The 25,229-nt window shown below is 43.9% G+C and overlaps 1 protein-coding gene across 1 annotated transcript in view; it reads left to right on the top strand.

Annotated features, from left to right (window-relative positions):
• The first annotated feature begins 352 nt into the window (after positions 1-352).
• CACNA2D4 (calcium voltage-gated channel auxiliary subunit alpha2delta 4) overlaps positions 353-25,229 on the top strand; it is a 121,137-nt gene continuing 96,260 nt past the window's right edge. Inside the window, exons 1-6 of the mRNA XM_049102496.1 lie at positions 353-528; positions 3,603-3,684; positions 5,426-5,542; positions 6,226-6,285; positions 7,911-8,073; positions 8,441-8,572. Of these exons, the coding sequence (XP_048958453.1) occupies positions 353-528; positions 3,603-3,684; positions 5,426-5,542; positions 6,226-6,285; positions 7,911-8,073; positions 8,441-8,572 (730 nt within the window). The remainder of the gene's footprint in view (positions 529-3,602; positions 3,685-5,425; positions 5,543-6,225; positions 6,286-7,910; positions 8,074-8,440; positions 8,573-25,229) is intronic.

The following is a 25,229-nucleotide window of genomic DNA, read 5'->3' as shown; positions in this document are numbered from 1 at the left end:
CTTCATCCTCCCTGCTGTCAGGCAGCGGATTAGAGGAGAGGCCAGTGGATTAATGGTTTTGTCACGACCGTCCCCATCCCCCACCCCAGCCACCAGGCCCTCCTGGAGCCTGCTGGTCAGGTGGGGTGGCTCCTCTATGCACAGCTCTCTTCAGGGCACAGAGAAGCCCCGGTCCCCGCCAACCATCACAGCCAAAACCAGACTGAAAGCTGGGGAACCCCAGGCTGGCCAGGACTCGGAAGGCAGAAGGCCTGGGGACATCCCAAGGACCTGGGGGACGAGTGGACGGAGCTGATGGTCAGAGGCTGCCCTCTTCTCTCCCTCCCTTCACGCTGAGCCCAGTGAAGACACCATGCGGGGACTCCTGGGGTTCCACCTAGACACCAGCACCCCCCATGGTGGGAGGCCCTGCTGCCAGGGGCCAGCGGCCTGCGTCTCCCTGCAGAAGACTGCAGTCATCCTGTGCCTGCTGCTCTGCAGCACCTCCTTGTCCCCCACACGTGGGCAGACCAAGATTCCTCTGGAAACGTAAGCATCAATTTCAGCGCCCCCCTAAACTCCTCTGGCCCTGTCTTCCCCTCCTTCCCCCTGGAGAGCTCCATCCTTGACCCGCAGGTCCTACCCCTGACCTCTGGCCTCCCTCAGAGCTCTCCCCTCAGGGCTTGCACTGCCTGCTGCCCCCCTTCTCCCCACCTGACTCCCGTTCTGGAGCCCCTCCTGCCACCCCTCAGACACCCAAGGGTTTCAGGCACAGCGATCACGAGGGCTCTGCCTCCTCAGGATGGCAAGCAGCACACCTCGAGCACCTGCAGGCCGGAGGGATGCTCCTTCCAGGATAATCGCTGTGATTAGGCCACTGGCAGTGGGAGCTGGGCTGGGTCAAAATGATCACCACGGCTCATCAAGGACTTGTGAGGAAATTTGACACCCTGAGAGGGTAAAGTAGTTTTAAACTGGCTCATGCAGTAAGTTTGAGTAAAATCAGACTTTGGTCATATTAGTCTTTCCTTTCTGCCTCCTTCCAGGCCCCCTGTCACTCAGACCAGCTCCAGGAAAAAAAAATCTGCTGTCAGTCATTTACACTTTAGTATAAAGTTTAATCGGTGCGTGACCTCCCTGGGAGTGTCTGTTGTTCAGGCTTTTGCTCTGGCAGTCCCATTAAAGAAATGCCTGATATATGTGGGGGGCAGACACCCTAGAATAAAGGGGGCAGCTCGCTCAGGCCATACCTAAGTCCAAGACGCTCGAGTCCAGTATGAGAGTCAGGCTCCCAGAGCCACCTGTCAACCTAACGTCTTAACAGAAGTGGGGACCCGGAGGCTGAGCAATGCATGCTGTGTGTGGCTTTGTGGAGCAGTGGATTTCAGCAGCACTGCCTACGTTGGGTTGTAGAACCTCTGCTGTGCACCGTGCTGTGCAGTTGAGCAAACAAGCTCAGAGCCGTTAGGTGACCTGCCCAGGTTCACGTAGGCCGGAAATGGAAGTGCTGCTATTTAAACTCCGCTCAGCCTGACCTGGGCTTCCCCCACCACTGGACTCTAAGACTAACTGTTGCTGAGGGAGATGTTGAGAATACTTTTCCACCCCCAGAACAGACATGGATTAGCAGGAAAAGGAGAAGGCCAGGAATAGGCTGAGTGCTGAGTCAAGGGGGCTGGGATCCAGGCCTTTGTTGTGGAGAACCAGACTGGACCATCTAAGGAGAAACCCCGACAGCTGGCGGAGATTAATGGCCTCAAACCTACCCGCCCCTATGCCCGCCCTCTCCCCTGGAGCCAGCCGTCCCCTCGCCCTTGCTCAATCCTTCTCGGTCACGTCTACACCAATGACTGCCTCTCCCTTGTGCCTAGCCATGCCCTCCCTTCCCATGCAGCTCTCAGCCTCCACCAGCTGCCCAGGCTTCTACTGCCCTCCCAAATTCACTCCCTCCAAGACCTCCAAAGATTTCCTCCCTCGCCCGATCCACTAGACACCCCTGGCCTCATCTCCCTAGACTCCCTTTTTTTTTTTTTTATCTCCATGCCTCAGCTTCCATAACAATGCACCCTCCTGGGTCTCCTTGGGTCCCTGAATTAACCTTCTGTTCTCCTCAAGCAATCCTTTCCCTCTGCCTGCCTCCTGAGATTGGTGTTCCCCAGGGTTTATCCTCCACTCACAGCTCTCCTCATGCTACACACTCTCCTTGAGAGCTCATCTACCTTCAGAATTTCAACTCTCACCTATGTACTAATGACCCTCAGCCTTGCTTCTACTTGCTAGACTCACGTATGCTTTGCCTATGGACAGCTCTTCCTGAACATCACGTGAGGTTTTAAATTCAAGTGTGTGTGTCTTTCAAGATATAATGCAATTGGTCCCTTCTGGAGTTGCACAGTGCACAACCTGCCCTATAGCACTCAGTAGGCCTGCAACAAGAACCTCGCATTCTACATAATCCAAGAGACACTAGATACCTTCCACCCTCCAACTTTTTCCTCTCAATCTTCCTGAGATTCTTAGTTTTATTCAATAATACCATCATCAGCTCAACCACCCAACCTGGAAATCTGAAGTCATTTCTGACTCCTCCAAGCTCTTCTATACTCTCTGCCTGGAAATCTCTTCCAGATCTCTTTGGCAGGCACAACTCTCCCAAACTTCTAACACAAAACTCAGATCCCACTTGTCCCAAGAAGTCTCCTGGCACCACCACTACCCCTCCCCAAACTTTGTTGGCACCCCTTCACCTGCAAACACGTATTATGCTATCTGTTTGTGGAGGAGTAGCCCTCTAACTGAGGGTTTTACAAAGGCAAGGACTATGATGTGGCTCCAGTGCTATATACAATAATTGGCACATAGTAGGACCTCAGTAATTATTGGTTGAGTGACTACATGAATGCAACCTTGACAGGATTATGTGGACAAGCTCATTTTGCTCTATCTGGAGATGCTCAGATGAGGTCCTGTGTACTCATCCCAGGACACCACCAGCCTGCCCAGGTGGCAGGATCTTGATGCATTTCCAGGGACCGATGAGAGAGGTCAGGGCTTCTCCATGAGGCTACCTGCACCCAGGGTAAGGAGTGGCCTCCTCACGTCCTCCCTGCCTGGCCTGCTCTCGCCTCCACAGAAGCAGCTCAGAGCCTCTTCCTCTGCCCCAGCCTCGTGTCCCCTCTGAAGTTTCAACTGAGGTTTTGGTAGCCAGTAGTGACCTTGAGCAGGACACCCTGAAGAGCCATTGAGAAGTTTCAGTAGGGTCAAGCAGTTCCTGTTTCCATCCTCTGGGTACTCCCCACCCAGGCCTGAGCCTGTCCACAGGCTCTTCCCCTTCTCTCCTTTCCATTCCCCCCTCACAAATCAGAACCCTTGGGAGCTTGAGGTCAAGCTTTGCTTCCCTGCTCATCTGCCCTGCCCCCTTAGGGCAGCCGCTGAGCCCTCGAAGGGTCCTCTTGATCTCCTGTCCCAATCAGGAGGGATGGTGCATCCAAGTATATATGTGCATCTCTAGATATTATGTGTGACTCTGTGTGTCTCAATGGGTGTCTGTGTGTGTACATAGTTGTTTTCTATGTGCATGTGTGTGTGCATGTGTATAAACACGTACTTTCGTTGCCCGGCAGAGTGAAGCTATGGGCAGACACATTCGGCAGGGACCTGTATAACACTGTGACCAAGTACTCAGGCTCTCTCCTGCTGCAGAAGGTCAGTAACCCTCTTCCAGGGACTCACAGGGTGGTGAGGAAGCAGGCAGCCAGGGACTTCCTCCTGGTAGTGAAGCAGAGTCCTCTAATTCCTAAGTGTCCATGCTGTAAGGGGTCTTAGAGATCATCTAATCCATTCTCCTCATTTTCAGATGGGGAAACTTAAGGCCCAGGGATTTGCCCAAGTCACAGAGCAAGTCAGTGGGGGCAGTACGGTGGAGTGGCCAAGAGCAGAGTGTCAGCTCAGATCTTCCAGAAGCTGATGCCAAGATGGAATTAGATGGGCAAGAGATTTATTTGGAGGGTTCTGTGAAGGATAAAGGGAGAGGGGGCAGGTGTGAGCAGAGTGGGCTGCAGACCTAACATCTGTGAACGGGGATGGGGAGGAAGGTGAAGGAGGTAAGCACCCTGTGGGAGCTGCTTGGCTGGTAGTAGAGTGAGCCTCCCACTCACTTTCCTTATCTCAGGACCTCCAGCCATGCCCTACCCTGGAGGACGCCCACAGGGAGCCCTAGCCGAGGTCTAGTGACCCTGGCTCCTGGGCAGGAAGCAGGGCCTTGTGGACAGGGCGGTCGATGCACCAGCTCCGCCTCGCCTTTATTGATTAATTGCCTTATTGCAGATTGACACTGAGCCTGTCCTCTCACTGGATTATAAACAACCTCATTTTCTCTGATATTTGTAACTCGCAGACCGGTTTTAATAATGGCCTGCCATTCTCTATTATTACCATTTGCTAAGAGTCTTACATTCACAATTTCATTCTCACCACTATTTCATGAAGCGAGTACAATCTTCACCATTTTCTAAATGTTGCTAAGAGCAAAGCTCAGGCTTTTATGCCTGCCCGGGACCACACTGCACCCCTTCCTCGGGCCACAGGGGCTGGAGGCAGTAACAGGGCCAGCGTGAGCGGCTTCCGGTCCCACGGCCCCTGCAGGCGGCTGCAGCAATGACAGCCTGAACCCACTTCCGACCCACGTGGAGCTTCCACCCTATAAAGCACCATGTCGTTTGATTTTCTCATTTGTGCCCTCCAATGCTGGGTGAGAACGACATCGCTGTGATGACATGGCCATTTTCAGTAAAAGCATTCTAGAGTGTGCTCTTAAGCCATGCAAATGCCACATCTCATAGTTGAGTTTACCAAGTAACTCGCCTGAGGTCACAGAGCCACTAGGTTGCCACATGAGGTCATTAGACATTAGTGACACACAGTAGCTGAGACTTTATATCTCCTGTGAATACTTGCAGCTGCTGCTAAGCTTTGCCCAGGCAGTGAGCGTTACAATTCACATGGGTGTGGGCAGGGGCACGCATCAGCAGGGCTGATACCATGGGGAATCACAGAAAGATGAACTGATAGCTCATAGACCCTGTGAGCAGCCCCAGAGAGGCACCATAAAGAAGTTGGAAATCGGGGAGACCTGGGCCATCCCAGGTCTTCTGTTCACTGGCTGTGTGACCTTGGTCAAGTTTGTTGACCTCTCTGAGCCTCAGTCTATCCCTTTTAAGGATATTAACCTCTGTGTGTCCAGAGTTCCTGGAACAGAGAGAACTTTGATAAGAGGCAGCTATTAATGTTAGTGGGGGAGATTATACAAGAAGAGGAGGATCTGTCCTTGCCTCTAGTTGAGTCAACAGGACTTCACAGATGTGAATGAAGTAGTTGAGGGGATGGAGGCCACATGCAATCATGTATAAGACAACAGGTGCCCATCTCTCCCACTTTCCTTGCACAGAAATACAAGGATGTGGAGCCCAGTCTGAATATCATGGAGGTGGATGGCTTAGAGCTGGTGAAGAAGTTCTCAGAGGACATGGAAGCCATGCTGCGCAGGAAAGTAGAGGCTGTCAAGGTACTCTAGGTTCTGTGATTTGTCAGGGGAGGGGCTTCCGCCCCAGGTCCCGCAACACATTAGGGTTCACTCTTAGTGTGGTACAGTCTATAGGTTTTGACACATGCATCTACCATTATAGATCATACATAAGTTCACTGCCCTAAAAAATACTGTTTCCTGGCTATTCATCCCTCTCTCCCCACAAAACTCTGGCTACCACTGATCTTTTTACTGTTTCCATAGCTTTGCCTTTTCCAGAATGTCATGGGATGCAGGATGTAGCCTTTTCAGACTGGCTTCTTTCACTGAGTAATATACATCTACCTTTTGGCCATTGTTGAGTAGTGTTGCTGTAAACAATTGTACACAAATTAGTGTTTGAGTACCTCTTTTCAGCTCTCTTGGGTATATTCTTTTTTTTTTTTTTTAAGATTTTATTCATTTATTCATAAGAAACAGAGAGAGAGAGAGAGAGAGAGAGGCAGAGACACAGGCAGAGGGAGAAGCAGGCTCCATGCAGGGAACCTGATGTGGGACTCGATCCCCAGACTCCAGGATCATGACCTGGGTGGAAGGCAGACGCTCAACTGCCAAGCCACCCAGGTGTCTCTCTTGGGTATATTCTGAGCAGTAGAAATTTTTGAAGACCTGCTGGTCTTGTTTTGCCTATTCATTCTCCCTTTCATGTTCCCTTCCTGCAGAATCTGGTAGAGGCTGCTGAGGAGGCTGACCTGAACCATGAATTCAATGAGTCGCTGGTGGTGAGTCCTCCTGCTTCCAGAGCTGCTGCTGGGAGGGTATAATGACCAACGGCCCAACCCCCACCAAGGGCCAGGGTCACCTGAACACAAGATATGGAGGGGTGGAGTAGAGGGGAAGGCCAGAATTGTCTTTTATTGTGCACAGGATTTGTATGAACCTATTATAGTTTGATTCTGAAATCCATTCAGTCTTTTGAGAAGAGATTTATGGACCAGGTAGGAGAGACAACTATCAAGACTTGGAGGGGGGTGGGGCAGGGGACAGAGTGGCAAGCCACCCATTCTACAAACATTTATTGCCCAACCACAGTGCGCTAGCTTCTGCAAAGATGAAAAGTCAAGAAGCTCATAGACTAAATACCTCTAGCATAAGGCATGTAACAGGTCCATGAGAGTTGATATAACTCTGTTTACAAGAACACAGAAGGGAAGGGGCAGAGGCTCAGAAACCCCTGCAGACAGGATGGCATTAGGGCCAGCCTTGGGCTGAGGGGAATCTGAGCAGGAAAGGCATGGAGAAGCTGACAGAAAAGAAAAGACACTGAAATAGGAAAACAATAGATTGATGAGATTGCTAATGGTCAGCTCTGTATGTCCAGGGGATCGTGAGGTAGAAAGTGACTATAGACAGATAGAAATCTGGCCTCAACTCAGCCTGGAATGGCACATATTGAAGGATTTGAGCAGGGGAGGGACACAGCTGGATATGTGCTGTATGTAGAAAGCTCTTGCTGTCGGCAGAGTTGTGGCCTGGGGTGGAACATAGGGGTGCCCTAAGGGGGCTGTTCAAGATTTGAACCAGGTGTGGAGGGAGGGTGGAAGAGGGTCTGATTATGGCCCTAAGTGTGGTAATCCAAGTGGACCCTCCAACACTGCATGTTAGTACCAGAGAACACGCTGGTAGCTCCTCAGAGGGTACGGGAGGGGGGCACCCACTGGTGCTGCCTCAGGCCCAGGCTGCATGCTGCTTCTTTTTCTTTTTTCTTTTTTTTAAAGATTTTATTTATTTATTCATGAGAGACACAGAGAGAGAGAGAGAGGCAGAGATGTGGCAGAGGAAGAGGCAGGCTCCTTGCCGGGAGCCCAATGTGGGACTCAATCCTGGAACTCCAGAATCATGCCCTGAGCTGCAGGCAGACACTCAGTGGCTGAGCCATCCAGGCATCCTTGCAGGATTTTTCTTAAAGAGAGAAGTCTCACCTTTCAGGGCCATTCCAGGTCCCTAGGAACCTCCCCACACTGGAAAAAAATCGATGGTACCCATGAGGCTGTCACTGTCTCTACCTCACCTTGGATTTCTGGCTGCCTGTCTCTGGCTCTCATCGAGTCATACACACACATGCTCAACAGAGTGGGGAACTGAAGCAATCATCTAGACAATTTATATATAAAAAACATTTGAATCAACCAAGAACTCCAATATCTGGATATGTACTGTCTGTATGTGTGGTGCAGATTACTGCCTGAATTGTTCATAAATGTTGCTGGTCTGGATGCTGTCAGTGTGTCTGACCCTGTCTCTCATGTCAGACTCCTCTGACCTGCACCATTTCTCTTTCTCTCTCTCACCCTGTGGGTCTCTTGTGTCCACACCGGCTACCCTACTTGTTCCTGTCTGCCCCTAGTTTAACTACTACAATTCTGTCCTGATCAACGAGAAGGATGAGAATGGTGACTATGTGGAGCTGGGGGCTGAGTTTGTCCTCGAGTCCAATGCTCACTTCAGCAACCTGATGGTGAACACCTCCATCAGCAGCGTGCAGCTGCCCACTAATGTGTACAACAAAGGTAGCTCCCCGACTCACCCTGTGACTTGGCACTCTTTCTGAACAGTTTGTGCTTGCTAGGTGGTACTGTGCATTTTAATGCTTTGCTTCCATTTTCCTGAGAAGCCCTGCAGAGTGTAAATGGATTCTCCAACCTCCTTGACTGAGGAGAACAAGTAAAAGGATTCTACACAAGTCAGGGCTGGGAGAAAAATCAGTGTTACTGGAATGGAGTGTGTGAGTGTGGTTCCAAGTGCAGCATAATAGGCAATTATAAACAAAATCACTGCAGGTTGGGCTATGTGTGTGTGTTCAGTGGGTGAAGAACTGGTCATTGTTGCTTCTGACTTAGTTTCCCCAGTAGTTCCTTCTATAATCTCTCCCTTTAGACCCAGACATTTTAAATGGAGTCTACATGTCTGAAGCCTTGAACCCTGTTTTTGTGGAGAACTTCCAGAGAGACCCAACACTGACCTGGCAATATTTTGGCAGCTCCACTGGATTCTTCAGAATCTATCCAGGTAGGGACTTTGGGAGGCATCTCCATGGTCTTCTGGGCTTTTCTGGGAATAAGGCAATTGAGGCATTGAAGATGGACTCTGGCACTCAGACCCCCAGTGAATGGAAAGCATCTAACTGAAAGCATCTCCAACCCACATTTTGACACTTCACAACATGTTAAGCACATTTACAATAAATAGCTGATAAATGAATGAATGAATGAATGAATGAATAAAACTATCAAACAAAAAATAAATAAATAAATAAATAAATAAAACTATCAAATACCATGGTAACCAGCCCCAAAATGCCCACATTAAACTCTTGTCCCATGAAAAGCACTATGGAAAATGCAAAGTAAGATAAAACAAGTCTTGATCTTAAGAAGTTTATATCCTAATTAGAGAAATAGAGTATACTCACTTGAAGTGCTCAACAGCAATGCAGAAAGTGTCACAGATTAGTATGTGATTAGTGGCCACCTTAATAGGTGACATGGGAAAGCTCCCTTGCCCATCAATAAAAATAGGAAACAGAAACATCTACCACAAGGTTTGCATTCTGCTCCAACCCATTTTTGTATTTTAGCACTCTGTCGGTAAAGTCTTGAGGTTGCCCTGTTTTTCTAAGTCAGGAAATCAGAGAAATCCTAAAGGGATCCTTTGTGTCCCCAGTCTGGAAAAGCCAGAACCTCCACAGAAGCCCATAGGGTTCCCATTGTTAACCTACCCTTGTTTCTCTGTCCCAATCCACAACCAGTCACTGGTTCTTTTTCTGCTCTCCAGAGCCTCAATGAGCAAGCTCATCCCTCTTCTGTGTAATAGCCCTTCAAATGCTTGAAGACAACTCACATGCCTCCTGGGTCTTCTCCGGGGTAGAATTCCTGCAAATATTTTTGTCACATCAGGGCTTCCAGAGATATCAATTTGTAGGCAAACAATGCAAAGAAGGGGGCAATTTCTCACACCCATACCCACATTTACAGATATGTGTCAGCCCTCAAGTGGACAGGGTTGGGTTGACCGTAATCCTTGATCATGGTATGCTGTTCCCATGGGTCCATGCAGGCCTATCTCTATTTATTTCATTCTACTTTTAACTTTTTAATAATATAATGAATACTTGTATATACATCACCAATACAAAAACTAGAATGTTAACAAACCTCTATCTACTTAATAGGCTCCTCCTCTGATCTGCCCTTGACCCCAACCTGCCCCAAATCCCACCCTCCCCAGCTAACCAGGTAATAGCTATCCTGCACTCTCAACTTATCCCTCCCTTTGAATTTTTTGGCTGTCTGCTTAGTTATTTAGTCTTATCTCGTATTGACAAATGCACATACACATCCACTTAATATATTAATTTGTTTCACTCATTTTTGAAATTTACTAAACTGGTTTTATGTTTAGACTCTCAGAGCTTGCTTTTTCATTCAGTATGATACTAGCGACATTCATCTGGGTCATCACATATATCTGTACTTTGTCATCTTTGTTCCTGTATCATATTCTTAGGGGCCAATATATCAGTTTATTCATCCTCCTCATCCTATCTGGGTTGTTTGCAATTTTTGTTTTTCTTCTCTGTTTTTGTTTTGTTTTGTTTTGTTTTGTTTTACTTTTAAGAACAGTGTTGCTATGAATGTTCTTATCATGAGTCCTGAGACATATTGTAAGAGCTTCTCTTGGGTGTATACCTAGGTATGGAACTGCTAGATTCATAACTGTTCAGCTATGGCAAGAAAGTGCAAAATTGTTTTCCAAAATGCTGGCACCAATGATATTCCCACCAGCCATGAATAAGAGATTCTGTTGATCCACATTTTCTCAAGCCATGGGTATTGTGAAATGTTAACCATTTTTTATAATAACACTTTAGTATAAAATGGTGCTTCACTGTGGTCTGGCATTGCATTTCCTCTTCCACTTGTGAAGTTGAATGTCTCTTCATATGTCATTTGCTGCATGTATTTCTTCTTCTGTGAAATGTCTATTATGTCTTATAATTGTTTATTGCCTTTTCTAATGTTAACCCAGCTTCACATTTTTATGAAAACCTAACTCAATCATAACAAATTAGTCTTTTATGCATTGCTGGATTTAGTTTGCTAGTATCTTGTTTAGGATTTTTTGCATTGGTCAGTGAAATGGTCTTATAATTTCTTTTTCAGGTACTGTCTTTGTCTGTTTTTCAAAATTATACTAGCTTCATAGAATAAGCTGGCAAGTATTCCCTCTTTTTCCAATTTTTAAAAACATTTAAATAAGTTAGAGTGATTTCTTGCCTTGAAAGCTTGTAGGGATTCATCTATAAAACCATATAGACCTGGGATGCCTGGGTGGCTCAGTGGTTGAGCATCTGCCTTCCACTCAGCGCATGATCCTGGAGTCCCAGGATCGAGTTCCATATCGGGCTCCTTGCAAGGAGCCTACTCCTCCCGTCTCTGCCTCTCTCTCTCTCTGCCTTAAATCTTAAAAAAAAGATTTTATTTACTTATTCAGGAGAGACGCAGAGTGAGGCACAGAGAGAGAGAGAGAGAGGCAGAGACACAGGCAGAGGGAGAAGCAGGCTCCACGCGGGGAACCCAATGTGGGACTCGATCCTGGGACTCCAGGATCATGCCTAGACCAAAGGCAGGCGCCAAACCGCCGAGCCACCCAGAGATTCCCCCAAATAAAAACTTAAAATTAAAAAAACAACAACAACAACAACAACATATAGACCTGATGTTTTCTTTATGGGAAGATTTTAAATTTTAAATTACCATTTCATTATGTTTAATACTTGCAAGACTAATAAGATTCTCTATTACTTCTTATTTTGCTAAAATACTTTTTCTAAGATTCCATCCATTTTGTCTTAATTTTCAAAACTATTTCCAGAAAGCTTTTATTCTATTATCTTTTTAATCTCTTCTGTATCTATAATTATTTCCCCTTTTTATTTATAGTATTATTTTTTTCTTCATCATTCCACCACTCGTTTCTCTATTTTGTTAGTCTTTCTCAGGAATCATCTTTTGTCTTCATAAACTGCTCTCTTCTTAGTTCTCTGTGTCACCTGTTTCAGTTCTGACTTTATCTCCTCTTCACCATTTCCTTGGATCTGTTGTTCTTCTTTCTTTTTTTTTAATAATAAATTTATTTTTATTGGTGTTCAATTTGCCAACATACAGAATAACACCAGTGCTCATCCCGTCAAGTGTCTCCCTCAGTGCCCGTCACCCATTCACCCCACCCCACCCCCACCCTCCTCCCCTTCCACCACCCCTAGTTCGTTTCCCAGAGTTAGGAGTCTTTATGTTCTGTCTCCCTTTCTGATATTTCCCACACATTTCTCCTCCCTTCCCTTCTATTCCCTTTCACTATTATTTATATTCCCCAAATGAATGAGACCATATAATGTTTGTCCTTCTCCGATTGACTTATTTCACTCAGCACAATACCTTCCAGTTCCATCCACATCGAAGCAAATGGTGGGTATTTGTCATTTCTAATGGCTGGGGAATATTCCATTGTATACATTGTATACATAAACCACATCTTCTTTATCCATCATCTTTCGATGGACACCGAGGCTCCTTCCACAGTTTGGCTATTGTGGACATTGCTGCTAGAAACATCGGGGTGCAGGTGTCCCGGTGTTTCATCACATCTGTATCTTTGGGATAAATCCCTAACAGTGCAATTGCCAGGTCATAGGGCAGATGTATTTTTGACTCTTTGAGGAACCTCCACACAGTTTTCTAGTGGCTGAACCAGTTCACATTCCCACCAACAGTGCAAGAGGGTTCCCTTTTCTCCACATCCTCTCCAACATTTGTGGTTTCCTGCCTTGTTAATTTTCCCCATTCTCACTGGTGTGAGGTGGGATCTCATTGTGGTTTTGATTTGTATTTCCCTGATGGCAAGTGATGCAGAGCATTTTCTCATGTGCATGTTGGCCATGTCTATGTCTTCCTCTGTGAGATTTCTTTCTTTTGCCCATTTCATGATTGGATTGTTTGTTTCTTTGGTGTTGAGTTTAATAAGTTCTTTATAGATCTGGGAAACTAGCCCTTTATCTGATACGCCATTTGCAAATATCTTCTCCCATTCCGTAGGTTGTCTTTTAGTTTTGTTGACTGTATCCTTTGCTGTGCAAAAGCTTCTTATCTTGATGAAGTCCCAATAGTTCATTTTTGCTTTTGTTTCTTTTGCCTTCGTGGATGTATCTTGCAAGAAGTTACTGTGGCCGAGTTCAAAAAGGGTGTTGCCTGTGTTCTCCTCTAGGATTTTGATGGAATCTTGTCTCACATTTAGATCTTTCATCCAATTTGAGTTTATCTTTGTGTATGGTGCAAGGGAGTGGTCTAGTTTCATTCTTCTGCATGTGGATGTCCAATTTTCCCAGCACCATTTATTGAAGAGACTGTCTTTCTTCCAGTGGATAGTCTTTCCTCCTTTGTCGAATATTAGTTGACCATAAAGTTGAGGGTCCACTTCTGGGTTCTCTATTCTGTTCCATTGATCTATGTGTCTGTTTTTGTGCCAGGACCACACGGTCTTGATGACCACAGCTTTGTAGTACAACCTGAAATCTGGCATTGTGATGCCCCCAGATATGGTTTTCTTTTTTAAAATTCCCCTGGCTATTCGGGGTCTTTTCTGATTCCACACAAATCTTGAAATAATTTGTTCTAACTCTCTGAAGAAAGTCCATAGTATTTGATAGGGATTGCATTAAACGTGTAAATTGCCCTGGGTAACATTGACATTTTCACAATATTAATTCTGCCAATCCATGAGCATGGAATATTTTTCCATCTCTTTGTGTCTTCCTCAATTTCTTTCAGAAGTGTTCTATAGTTTTTAGGGTATAGATCCCTTACCTCTTTGGTAAGGTTTATTCCTAGGTATCTTATGCTTTTGGGTGCAATTGTAAATGGGATTGACTCCTTAATTTCTCTTTCTTCAGTCTCATTGTTAGTGTATAGAAATGCCACTGATTTCTGGGCATTGATTTTGTATCCTGCCACGCTGCCAAATTGCTATATGAGTTCTAGCAATCTTGGGGTGGAGGATTTTGGGTTTTCTATGTAGAGTATCATGTCATTGGCTAAGAGGGAGAGTTTGACTTCTTCTTTGCCAATGTGAATGCCTTTAATGTCTTTTTGTTGTCTGATTGGTGAGGCAGGACTTCCAGTACCATGTTGAATAGCAGTGGTGAGAGTGGACATCCCTGTCTTGTTCCTGATCTTAGGGGAAAGGCTCCCAGTGCTTCCCCATTGAGAATGATATTTGCTGTGGGCTTTTCATAGATGGCTTTTAAGATGTCGAGGAATGTTCCCTCTATCCCTACACTCTGAAGAGTTTTGATCAGGAATGGATGCTGTATTTTGTCAAATGCTTTCTCTGCATCTAATGAGAGGATCATATGGTTCTTGGTTTTTCTCTTGCTGATATGATGAATCACATTGATTGTTTTACGAATGTTGAACCAGCCTTGTGTCCCGGGGATAAATCCTACTTGGTCATGGTGAATAATTTTCTTAATGTGCTGTTGGATCCTATTGGTTAGTATCTTGTTGAGAATTTTTGCATCCATGTTCATCGGGGATACTGGTCTATAATTCTCCTTTTTGGTGGGGTCTTTGTCTGGTTTTGGAATTAAGGTGATGCTGGCCTCATAGAACGAATTTGGAAGTACTCCATCTCTTTCTATCTTTCCAAACAGCTTTAGTAGAATAGGTATGGTTTCTTCTTTAAAGGTTTGATAGAATTCCCCAGGGAAGCCATCTGGCCCTGGACTTTTGTGTCTTGGGAGGTTTTTGATGACTGCTTCAATTTCCTCCCTGGTTATTGGCCTGTTCAGGTTTTCTATTTCTTCCTGTTCCAGTTTTGGTAGTTTGTGGCTTTCCAGAAATGCGTCCATTTCTTCTAGATTGCCTAATTTATTGGCATATAGCTGTTCAGAATATGTTTTTAAAATTGTTTGTATTTCCTTGGTGTTGGTAGTGATCTCTCCTTTCTATTCATGATTTTATTAATTTGAGTCTTCTCTCTCATATTTTTAATAAGGCTGGCTAATGGTTTATCTATCTTATTAATTCTTTCAAAGAACCAACTCCTGGTTTTGTTGATCTGTTCCACCGTTCTTCTGGTCTCGATTTCATTGAGTTCTGCTCGAATCTTTATCAACTCTCTTCTTCTGCTGGGTGTAGGATCTATTTGCTGTTTTTTCTCTAGCTCCTTTAGGTGGAAGGTTAGCTTTTGTAATTGAGTTCTTTCCAGTTTTTGAATGGATGCTTGTATTGCGATGTATTTCCCCTCAGGACTGCTTTTGCTGTATCCCAAAGATTTTGAACGGTTGTATCTTCATTCTCATTAGTTTCCATGCATCTTTTTAATTCTTCCTTAATTTCCTGGTTGACCCTTTCATCTTTTAGCAGGGTGGTCCTTAACCTCCACGTGTTTGAGGTCCTTCCAAACTTCTTCTTGTGATTTAATTCTAATTTCAAGGCATTATGGTCTGAGAATATGCAGGGGATGATCCCAATCTTTTGGTATCGTTCAGACTCGATTTGTGACCCAGTATGTGGTCTATTCTGGAGAAAGTTCCATGTGCACTTGAGAAGAATGTGTATTCAGTTGAGTTTGGATGTAAAGTTCTGTAGATATCTGTGAAATCCATCTGGTCCAGTGTATCATTTAAAGCTCTCGTTTCTTTGGAGATGTTGTGTTTATAAGACCTATCGAGTATAGAAAGTGCTAGATTGAAGTCACCAAGTATAAGTGTATTATTATCTAAGTATGTCTTAACTTTGGTTATTAATTGATTGATATATTTGGCAGCTCTCACATTCGGGGCATATATATTGAGGATTGTTAAGTCCTCTTCTTGGATAGATCCTTTAAGTATGATATAGTGTCCTTCTTCATCTCTCACTACAGTCTTCGGGGTAAATTTTAGTTTATCTGATATAAGGATGGCTACCCCTGCTTTCTTTTGAGGACCATTTGAATGGTAAATTATTCTCCAACCTTTTATTTTCAGGCTGTAGGTGTCCTTCTGTCTAAAATGAGTCTCTTTTTTAAAAAAAAAGATTTTATTTATTTATTCATGAGAGACACACACAGAGAGAGAGAGGCAGAGACACAGGCAGAGAGAGAAGCAGGCTCCATGCAGGGAGCCTGACGTGGGACTCGATCCTGGGTCTCCAGGATCACACCCCGGGCTGAAGGCAGCGCTAAACCACTAAGCCCTAAATGAGTCTCTTGTAGACAGCAAATAGATGGGTCCTGCTTTTTTTCCAGTCTGACACCCTGCGCCTTTTGATGGGATCATTAAGCCCGTTCACGTTCAGAGTTACTATTGAAAGATATGAGTTTAGTGTCATCATGATATCTATTCAGTCCTTGTTTTTGTGGATTGTTCCACTGGACTTCCTCTTAAAGGGGAATTTTAAGAGTCCCCCTTAAAATTTCTTGCAGAGCTGGTTTGGAGGTCACATATTCTTTCAGTTCCTGCCTGTCTTGGAAGCTCTTTATCTCTCCTTCCATTTTGAATGAGAGCCTTGCTGGATAAAGTATTCTTGGTTGCATGTTCTTCTCATTGAGGACCCTGAATATATCCTGCCAGCCCTTTCTGGCCTGCCAGGTCTCTGTGGAGAGGTCTGCTGTTACCCTAATACTCCTCCCCATAAAAGTCAGGGATTTCTTGTCTCTTGCTGCTTTAAGGATCTTCTCTTTATCTTTGGAATTTGCAAGCTTCATTATTAAATGTTGAGGTGTTGACGGTTTTTATTGATTTTAGAGGGGGATCTCTCTATTTCCTGGATCTGAATGCCTGTTTCCCTTCCCAGATTAGGAAAGTTTTCAGCTATGATTTGTTCAAATACATATTCTGGCCCTCTGGCCCTTTTGACGCCCTCGGGAACCCCAATTAAACGTAGGTTTTTCTTCCTCAGGCTGTCGTTTATTTCCCTTAATCTATCCTCATGGTCTTTTCATTGTTTGTCTCTTTTTTCCTCAGTTTCCCTCTTTGCCATCAACTTGTCTTCTATGTCACTCACTCCTTCTTCCACCTCGTTAACCCTCGTCCTTAGGACTTCTAGTTTGGATTGCATCTCATTCAATTGATTTTTAATTTCTGCCTGATTAGATCTAAATTCTGCAGTCATGAAGTCTCTTGAGTCCTTTATGCTTTTTTCTAGAGCCACCAGTAGCTGTATAATAGTGCTTCTGAATTGGCTTTCTGACATCGAATTGTAATCCAGATTTTGTAACTCTGTGGGAGAGAGGACTGTTTCTGATTCTTTCTTTTGAGGTGAGCTTTTCCTTCTAGTCATTTTGCTCAGTGCAGAGTGGCCAAGAACAAGTTGTATTGGGAAAAGGAGAAAAAGAGAGGAGAGAAAGAAGGAAAGAAAAGAGAAAAAGAAAAAAGGAAGAAAAGAAGAAAAAAAAGAAGAAAGAAAGAAAAAAAGGATGGGGGAAGCAAACAGAAATAAAAAAAACAAGAAAAAAAAAAAAAAAAAAACCACGGGGGAGTATCTTCTGATTCTGTATACTTTAAGTCCCTTGACTTCCCCTGGAACTTGTCTGTCCAGCTGGTCTTCTGGGGGAGGGGCCTGCTGTGCTGATTTTCAGGTGTGAGCACTTGGGGGAGCTGCTCTGCCCCCTGCCTGGTGCAGGGCTCGGTGGGGGTTGTTCACCCCGTGAGGCCCCAGGAGGAACAACCCCAGTGGCGGGACCAGCTCTGGAGCCCTGGAGTCAGCCCCCGCAGTAACTACTGAGCTCTCCTTCCGCAGGGCCTGGAGGCTCCGGGCGGGGCCGCTGATCTGCTCAGCTCCGGCAGGAGCGTCCTCGCTGTCCTGGGCCCTCCCGGCCTCTGCCTGTCCCGGGGGAGGCCGGATCCTGGGCTGTGTCCCGGCGCCCTGTGCTCCCGGCCTGCGCTGTTGGATTCGCACTCCCGCCCCGCAGCCCCCCGAGCTGCTCCCGCCCCGCAGCCCCCTCCGCGGAGCCGCCCCCGAGCCCCCCGAGCTGCTCCGGGTCCCCCGTGCGCGCTGCAGCCCTTAGGGAGCTCGGCGCGCTCTCCGGGGCGCAGGTGTCTGTTAGTGTCCCCGGGAGCCCGAGGGCATCCCCGCCCTCCTGGGTCCTGCTCCACCTCCCCGCGAGCCCCTTTCCGCCGGGAAGGTCGGTGCAGCTCCTGCTCCTCCGGGTCGGGGCTCTCCTGTCCTGGGGACACTCGCCCTGGCCTCAGCCCGGCTCCTCGCGGGGCCCCTCCCCCTTGGAGGCCTTTTGTTTCTTTATTTCTTTCTCCCCCACCCCGTCTTCCTACCTTGACAGAAGCGCGAACTCTTCTCACTGTAGCGTTTCAGCTGGTCTCTATTTAAATCTCAGGCCGAATTCGTAGATTTTCAGGATGAGTTGAAGGTTATCTAGGTAATGTGGTGGGGACAGGTGACCTGGGGACCCTACTCTTCCGCCGTCTTGCCTCCTTCGTCTGTTGTTCTTCTTTCTAACTTAGCTTTAATTTTTAGCCTTTGTTTCAAAAATAAGCGTTTATGGAGAGACCTTGGCTCTAGCAGCTGCACTTTTGCTGCATCTCACAAGGTGTAATTAGTAGCGGTTTTTAAATTTTTTTTAATTATGGTAAAATACATATAACATGAAGTTTATCACCCTAACTTTTAAAATGGAATTATAATTGATATACCTATTATATTAGTTTTGGTGTGCAACATAATGATTCAATATTTTTAAACATTTCAAAACGATCACCTTGAAAGCTTATTATCCTCTGTGACTATACAAAGTTATTGCAATATTATTGACTATATTCCCTATGTTGTACATAACATCCGCGACTTACTTATTTTATAACTAGAAGTTTATATCTTTTAATCCCCTTCACCTCCTTTGCCCATTACCTAATCCCGTTACTTCTGGCAACCACTAGTTTGTTCTCTGTATCTATGAGTCTGTTTGTTTTGATTTGTTTGTTCATTTGCTTTTTATTTTTATTTTTGATTTTATTTTTTTAAAAAGATTTTATTTATTTATTTATGAAAGACACAGGGAGAGAGAGGCAGAGACATAGGAAGAGGGAGCAGAAGCAGGCTCCATGCAGAGCCCCATGTGGAACTCAATCCCAGGACTCTGGGATCATACCACAAGCCGAAGGCAGATGCTCAACCGCTGAGCCATCCAGGCATCCCTGTTCATTTATTTTTTAAATTCCACACATGGAATCAAACAAATACGGTATTTGTTTTTGTCTGACTTATTTCACTTAGCATAATACTCTCTAGTTCTATCCATGTCATTGGAAATGGCAAGATTTCATTCTTTTTATGGCTGAGCAGTATTCCATTGTGTGTGTGTGTGTGTGTGTGTGTGTGTGTATACATTGTGTGTGTATGTATATAGGTCACATCTTCTTTATCCATTCATCTATCAGTGGATACTTAGGTTGCTTCCATATCTTGACTATTGTGTTAGTGCTGCAGGAAACATAAGGCTGCATATATCTTTTCAAGTTAGTGATTTTATTTTCTTCAAATAAATATCCAGAAGTAGAATTGCTAGATTATATGGCAGTTCTATTTTTAATTTTTTGAGGAATCTCCATAATGTTTCCATAGGGACTGTGCCAATTTATATTTCTATCAACAGTGCACTAGGTTTCCCTTTTCTCCTCATTCTTGCTGGCACTTGTTATTTCTTGTCTTTTTGATAATAGCCTTTCCTGACAGGTGTGAGGTAGTATCTTGTTGTGGCTTTGGTTTGCATTTCTCTGATGAGTGATGCTGAGCATTTTTTCATGTATCTGTTGGCCATCTGTACATCTCCTTTAGAAAAATGTCTTAAAAAGAAAAGAAAAATGTCTTTTCAGGTCCTCTGCCTATTCTTCAAGCAATCAGGTTGTTTGCTTTTTTGATGTTGAGTTGTATGAGTTTTTTTTTTTACATATTTTGGATATCAACTCCTTATTGTACATATCATTTGTAAATATCTTCTCCCATTTAGTAGGTTGCCTTTTATTTGTTGATGGATTCCTTCACTGCCTAAATAAGGATTGGTTACTAATAAAAGGTTGCCTTTTATTTGTTGATGGATTCCTTTATTTTGATGTAGTCCTGTTTTATTTTTGCTTTTGTTGCCTTGCCAGAGAAGACCTATCAAAAACATTGGTTTTTTTTATTTGTTTTTATTTATTTTTTTTAATTTTTATTTATTTATGATAGTCACACACAGACAGAGAGAGGCAGAGACATAGGCAGAAGGAGAGGAAGAAGCAGGTTCCATGCACTGGGAGCCCGACGTGGGATTCGATCCCGGGTCTCCAGGATCGCGCCCTGGGCCAAAGGCAGGCGCCACACCGCTGCGCCACCCAGGGATCCCCATTTGTTTTTATTGAAGTTTGATTTGCCAACATAAGTATAACACCCAGTGCTCATCCCATCAAGTGCCCTCCTCAGTGCAAAAACGTATTGTTAAGACCGATGTCAAAGAGCTTATTGCCTAGGAATTTTATGGTTTCAGTTCTTATATTTAGGTATTTAATTTATTTTGAGTTAATTTTTTTACATGGTCTGAGAAAGTGGTCTAGTTTCATTCTTTTGCATGTATCTGTCCAGTTTTCTCAGCACCATTTATTAAAGACACTGTCTTTCCCACCATTATGTTCTTGCTTCCTTTGTTGTAGATTAATTGACCATATATAATTATGGATTTACTTCTAGGCTTTCTGTCTTGCTCCATTGATCTGTATGTCTGTTTTGTGCCAGTGCCATACTCATTTGATTATTACAGCTTTGTAGTATAATTTGAAATCACAGTGTGATTCCTCCAGCTTTGTTCTTTCTCAAGATTACTTTGGCTATTTGGGGGTCTTTTGAGATTCCATACCAATTTTAGTATTACTTATTCTAGTCTATCCTAACCACCTTTAAGTGTATGATTCAGTGGCATTAAGTACATTAATGTTGTTGGGCAACTATCACCACCATGCATCTCCAGAACTCTTCATCTTGCAAAATTGGAACTCTGTACCAATTTAAAAAATAACTCACCATACCCTTTTTCCTTCCAGCCTCTGGGAACCACCATTCTATTTTCTATCTCTATGAATTTGACTAACTCTAGGGATCTTGTATAAGTGGAATCCTACAATATTTGTCTTTTTTGACAGGCTTATTTAACTTAGTGTAATGTCCTCCAGACTCATCCATATTGTAGCCTGTGTCTTGTGCCCAAGATTAGTATCCGAGAAACCAAGGAGCTGACACCAATGCAAACACACGAGGGTTTATTTACAAGCACGAGCTTGGGTCCAAGTGTACCCAACACAGGGATCAGGGACTTGGACCCCGAGGTGGGTTCCAGCTTAGTTTTATGGGCTGGTCTAGGGGACCTCCAGGAAGGGGGGAGGAATTTCTCAAGTTCTGTTTACATTCTGATTTGGGGCTTTCAAGGGCATTAAGCTCTGTTCTCATTCTAATATGGGGCTTCCTGCCACTGGCTTGTGCTTTGTTCTCATTCTAATATGGGGCTTTCTAGGGCGTTAAGTTGTAAGCTGTTTTTTTCTTGTAACTGAAGTAAGGTAAATTTCAGCTCTTATTCACAGGGGCCTGAGATGGCTGCACTTGTGCTAACGCTGAACTTAAGTTGGAATGGCCTTAATTTTCTTGGCCTCCACAGTCTGAATTTCCATCCTTTATAAGGCTGAATAATATTTCATTGTATAATGGATCAAATTTTGTTTATTCATTCATCTGTGGATGGACACCTGAGTTGCTTCTACATTTTAGCTACTGCAAATAATGCTACTATGAACAGGGACGTACAAATATCTTCTTGGGACCCTACTTTCACTTATTTTGGATATGTCCTGAGAAGTGGAATTCCTGGGTCATATGGCAATTCTATTTTTAATTTTTGGAGGACCTGCCATACTGCTTTCCATAGTAACTATACCATTCTATATTTCCACCAAGTGCACAAGGATTCCAATTCCTCCCCATCCTTTATATATATATATATATATACAACTTTACTCACATCTTAATGGATATGAGTGGTAGCTCATCATGGTTATGATTGGCATTTTCCTAATGATTAGAGAGGTTGAGCATCTTCTCTTGTGTTTATTGGCCATTTATATATCTTCTTTGGAGAAATGTCTATTCAAGTCCTTTGCCTATTTTTGAATTGGATTGTTTGCTTTTGTTCTTTTTGAGTTGTGGTTCTTTATATTTGGTGGATATTAACCTCTTATCAGATAAATAATTTACAAATGTTTTCTCCCATTCTATGGTTCTCTTTACCCTCTGTTGATTGTATCCTCTGATACACAGAAGTTATTGCCTGTGTTTTGGTATCACGGTGATAAGGGAACAGGGCTAGCTGAGGACAAAGCACAGCTGAGATCCCACAAATGACCCCAACCCCACCCCAGGTATGTGTGACATTCCTCAGGAAGCTTCCAATTGTCTTAATGTTAATGCCTTGTTAGAGGGAAAAGCAATCTTTAACTTGACAATGGCAAGGCCTCCAGTATCTTGTAGGTCCTCCTTAGCATATAAAAATCCTTTTGAAACCTCCCTTTCCCTTACTTCCCGAACTCTGCAGGTATATAATCAGCCTCACCTCACAGGCTCAGGCAGCTCTTCCCGCCCACGGGTCCAGTCCCCTCTACCTTAATAAAACCAACATTTTGCACCAAAGATGTCTCAAGAATTCTTTCTTGGTTGTTGGCTCCAGACCTCACCTATATTCCAAAATTTCATCAGTGGTTAGTGATATATAAATTATCATTTGCCTCTAAATATTTTTAAATTTCCCTGTGATTTCTTCTTTGATCTTTTAGTTATTCAAAAGTATGTTTTAAAATTGTCAGGTTTAATCCAATGTGAAGGCCAGGCAAAAGTTGGTGGAAACAGGCTTTTATTGGGACACGCTCTCGGGCAGCTTCCGCGGCCCGCAGGGGAGGGACAGAGCGGGGAAGTCACGGGCTGGGGAAGTCGCGCCCAGGCAAACCACAGGCGGAAAGATGGGTCAGGGCGGCATTCTGATTAGGGCAAGGGTTATGGGTCTTTGTGCGCTTAATTAGGGTAGGGCCGCAAGGCGGCCTTACTGGGAGGTTGCTGACCTGGGGTCGACCGTTTTGAGGCCCCCAGTCTCGCCAGCCCAACAAAAATATCCAAATATATACAATTACATTTATCTTTTTATTATAAATTTCTAATTCAGTTTATTTACAGTCAGAGAACCTGACAGGTGTGGTACTGATTATGTGAAATTAGTTGAGATGTCATCAAGTATGTCATCAAGTTTTAGAAGTATTCCATGTGTGCTTGCGAAGGATATGTGTGCCCTAATTTTTGGATAAAAGCTTCTGCATATGTTGTTAGATCAAGCTTTAATTATATTGTTTAGATTTTCTATATTTTTGCTGATTTCTATATCTTTGCAGCCTGACCATCTTAGGCCCTATGACACCTTTTATTTTAAGTCCGATATCCATAGGGCAATACAAGTTTGCTCTTGGTTAGTATTTGAGTAATGATATATTTTTTGCCTCCTTTTACTTCCAACATTCTATGGCATTTTGTTTCAGTCATATCTCTTGAAGATAGCTCATAGCTTTTCAATTTTTTAAAAAAAGATTTTATTTATATATTCATGAGACACAGAAAGAGGCAGAGAGGCACAGGCAGAGGAAGAAGCGGGCTCCATGCAGGGAGCCCGATGTGGGACTCGATCCTGGGTCTCTGGGACCACGCCCTGAGCCGGAGGCAGATGCTCAACCGCTGAGCCACCCAGGCAACCCATCTTTTCAATTTTTATCCAAACTGACAATCTCTTTTTACTAGTTGGCAAATTAAATACATTTACATTTATTGTATTGATAGACTTGAACATGCTATTATATGATTTTTAAAATTTTTACTTGTTCCTCTATTTTCATGGTTCCTTTTTCTCCTTGTCTTTTTCAGTGATTGACATTTTTGATAAATACCCCCTTCATTACTTATCTATTTTTCTGTCAATTTGGAATTTATCCTTCTAGGGTCTTTTTAGCAATTATTCCTGCAACTTTATCAGGCATACTAACACAAGATGTTAAAAATAAATATTATCTTTATTCTCCGTCCAGTCACAAAGGGCTTTAGGACTCTTGCGTTTCTCCTACCTTGACTTCCATTCCACTGTTATCTAATAATTCCCTTTTTTTATTCCCACAAGTTAGATATTATTGCTGTTACTTGACACAAACATTGCCTATTTGGAATTAACTCTTTGTTTACTATTTTATTTGCCCACCATTCCTTCATGCATCTCAAGCTGTCTTTCCAAAATCCTTTTCTTTCTTGAAATAAATCCTCCAAAAGTTCCTTACCAGTAGGTCTCTGGGTGGTAAACTGCTCCAGCTTTTTTATCTACAAAAGTTTTATTTTATCCTCATTTTTTGTTTTGTTTTGTTTTTAAATTCCTCTTTTTTTATTTTTACAAGTTACACAAATCATATCCTCTTGTCAGAACAGAAAGGCAAAGCCTTTTGTTTTGGAGATGAGTGACTAAGCCTGCATTTAATGACATACCCCTGAGAAATGGTTTGAATAAATAGAGGCACAGAGGAATTAGAACCCACCCACCCCCACCAAACAGATTTCAGAAAACAACACTGTTGTTCTCTATCAACACTGTCTTATTCTTTAATGATTGTTTCTGCTGGGAATGCATTTCTAAATTACCGGTTATTTTCTCTTTACCTTAAAACCGTGTTTCCCCTGTCTTCCGGCTTCCTCTGATGTTGGGAAGATCTGCTATCAGTTTACCTGCTGCTCCTTTTTAAGTATTCTAGCTTTTATGGCTGTTTTCAAAGTATTTATTTATCTAGCTATCTATCTTTGGAATTGTGTGGTTTCACTACTGTGTGTCCACGTGTGGATATCTTATTTATCCTGCTTGGACTGTTCCTCAGCCCTAGAGTGTGTGGACACCAGCCTTGGGACCATTGTTCATCCTTGTGCTCTCCTTTTTCTCTTACTACACCTCCTGCCAGACACACCTTAGGCCTTCTCACTCTAGCCTCTGGATGGATCCTTCAAATGCATGAATTTTCCCTTTACCTGCGAATAATCTGTCATGCATTTTTTCAACTTAAGTATTTTTTCCATTTCCAAAGGTTCCACATTCTTAAGACTGTTTCTTTGTTTCCAGTGGCTTCTTGTTATATATTCCTTCTAGTCATTTCTCCAGCGTAGCTATCTTATACCTTGTGTTTAGTGATTCCAACACCTGTGGTCCTTGGGAGGCTACATCTGGTGGTTCTTGCCTCTATTGCCTCTTACTCACACTGCCTGTTTCTCCTGTACTTGGTAATCTTTGCCTGGGAGGCTATGCCACTTCAAGAGGCAAGCTTCCCCTTAAGAGGACCACTTCTGTCCTTCCTGGAGTTGAAGGTACCCTTACCAAGCCCACTAAAACCCTCTTCTAAGGTTTTGGTTCAGAGCCAAGAAGCTCAGACTCAATTCCCCCTCCTCATTACTGTTCTAAGGGTCAGATTCCCCACAATTATGCTGTCACAGGAATGTGGCCTTTGGAACACCCTACTTCTCACAGCTGCTTTCAGGTCTACATCAGAAGTCAGTTACTCAAGCTTCCATTACCCTCTGGTCCCATTTCT

Source organism: Canis lupus, chromosome 27 (assembly GCF_003254725.2).
Source record: "Canis lupus dingo isolate Sandy chromosome 27, ASM325472v2, whole genome shotgun sequence".
NCBI lineage: Eukaryota > Metazoa > Chordata > Mammalia > Carnivora > Canidae > Canis > Canis lupus.
This window is presented reverse-complemented; position numbering and strand designations above follow the sequence as displayed.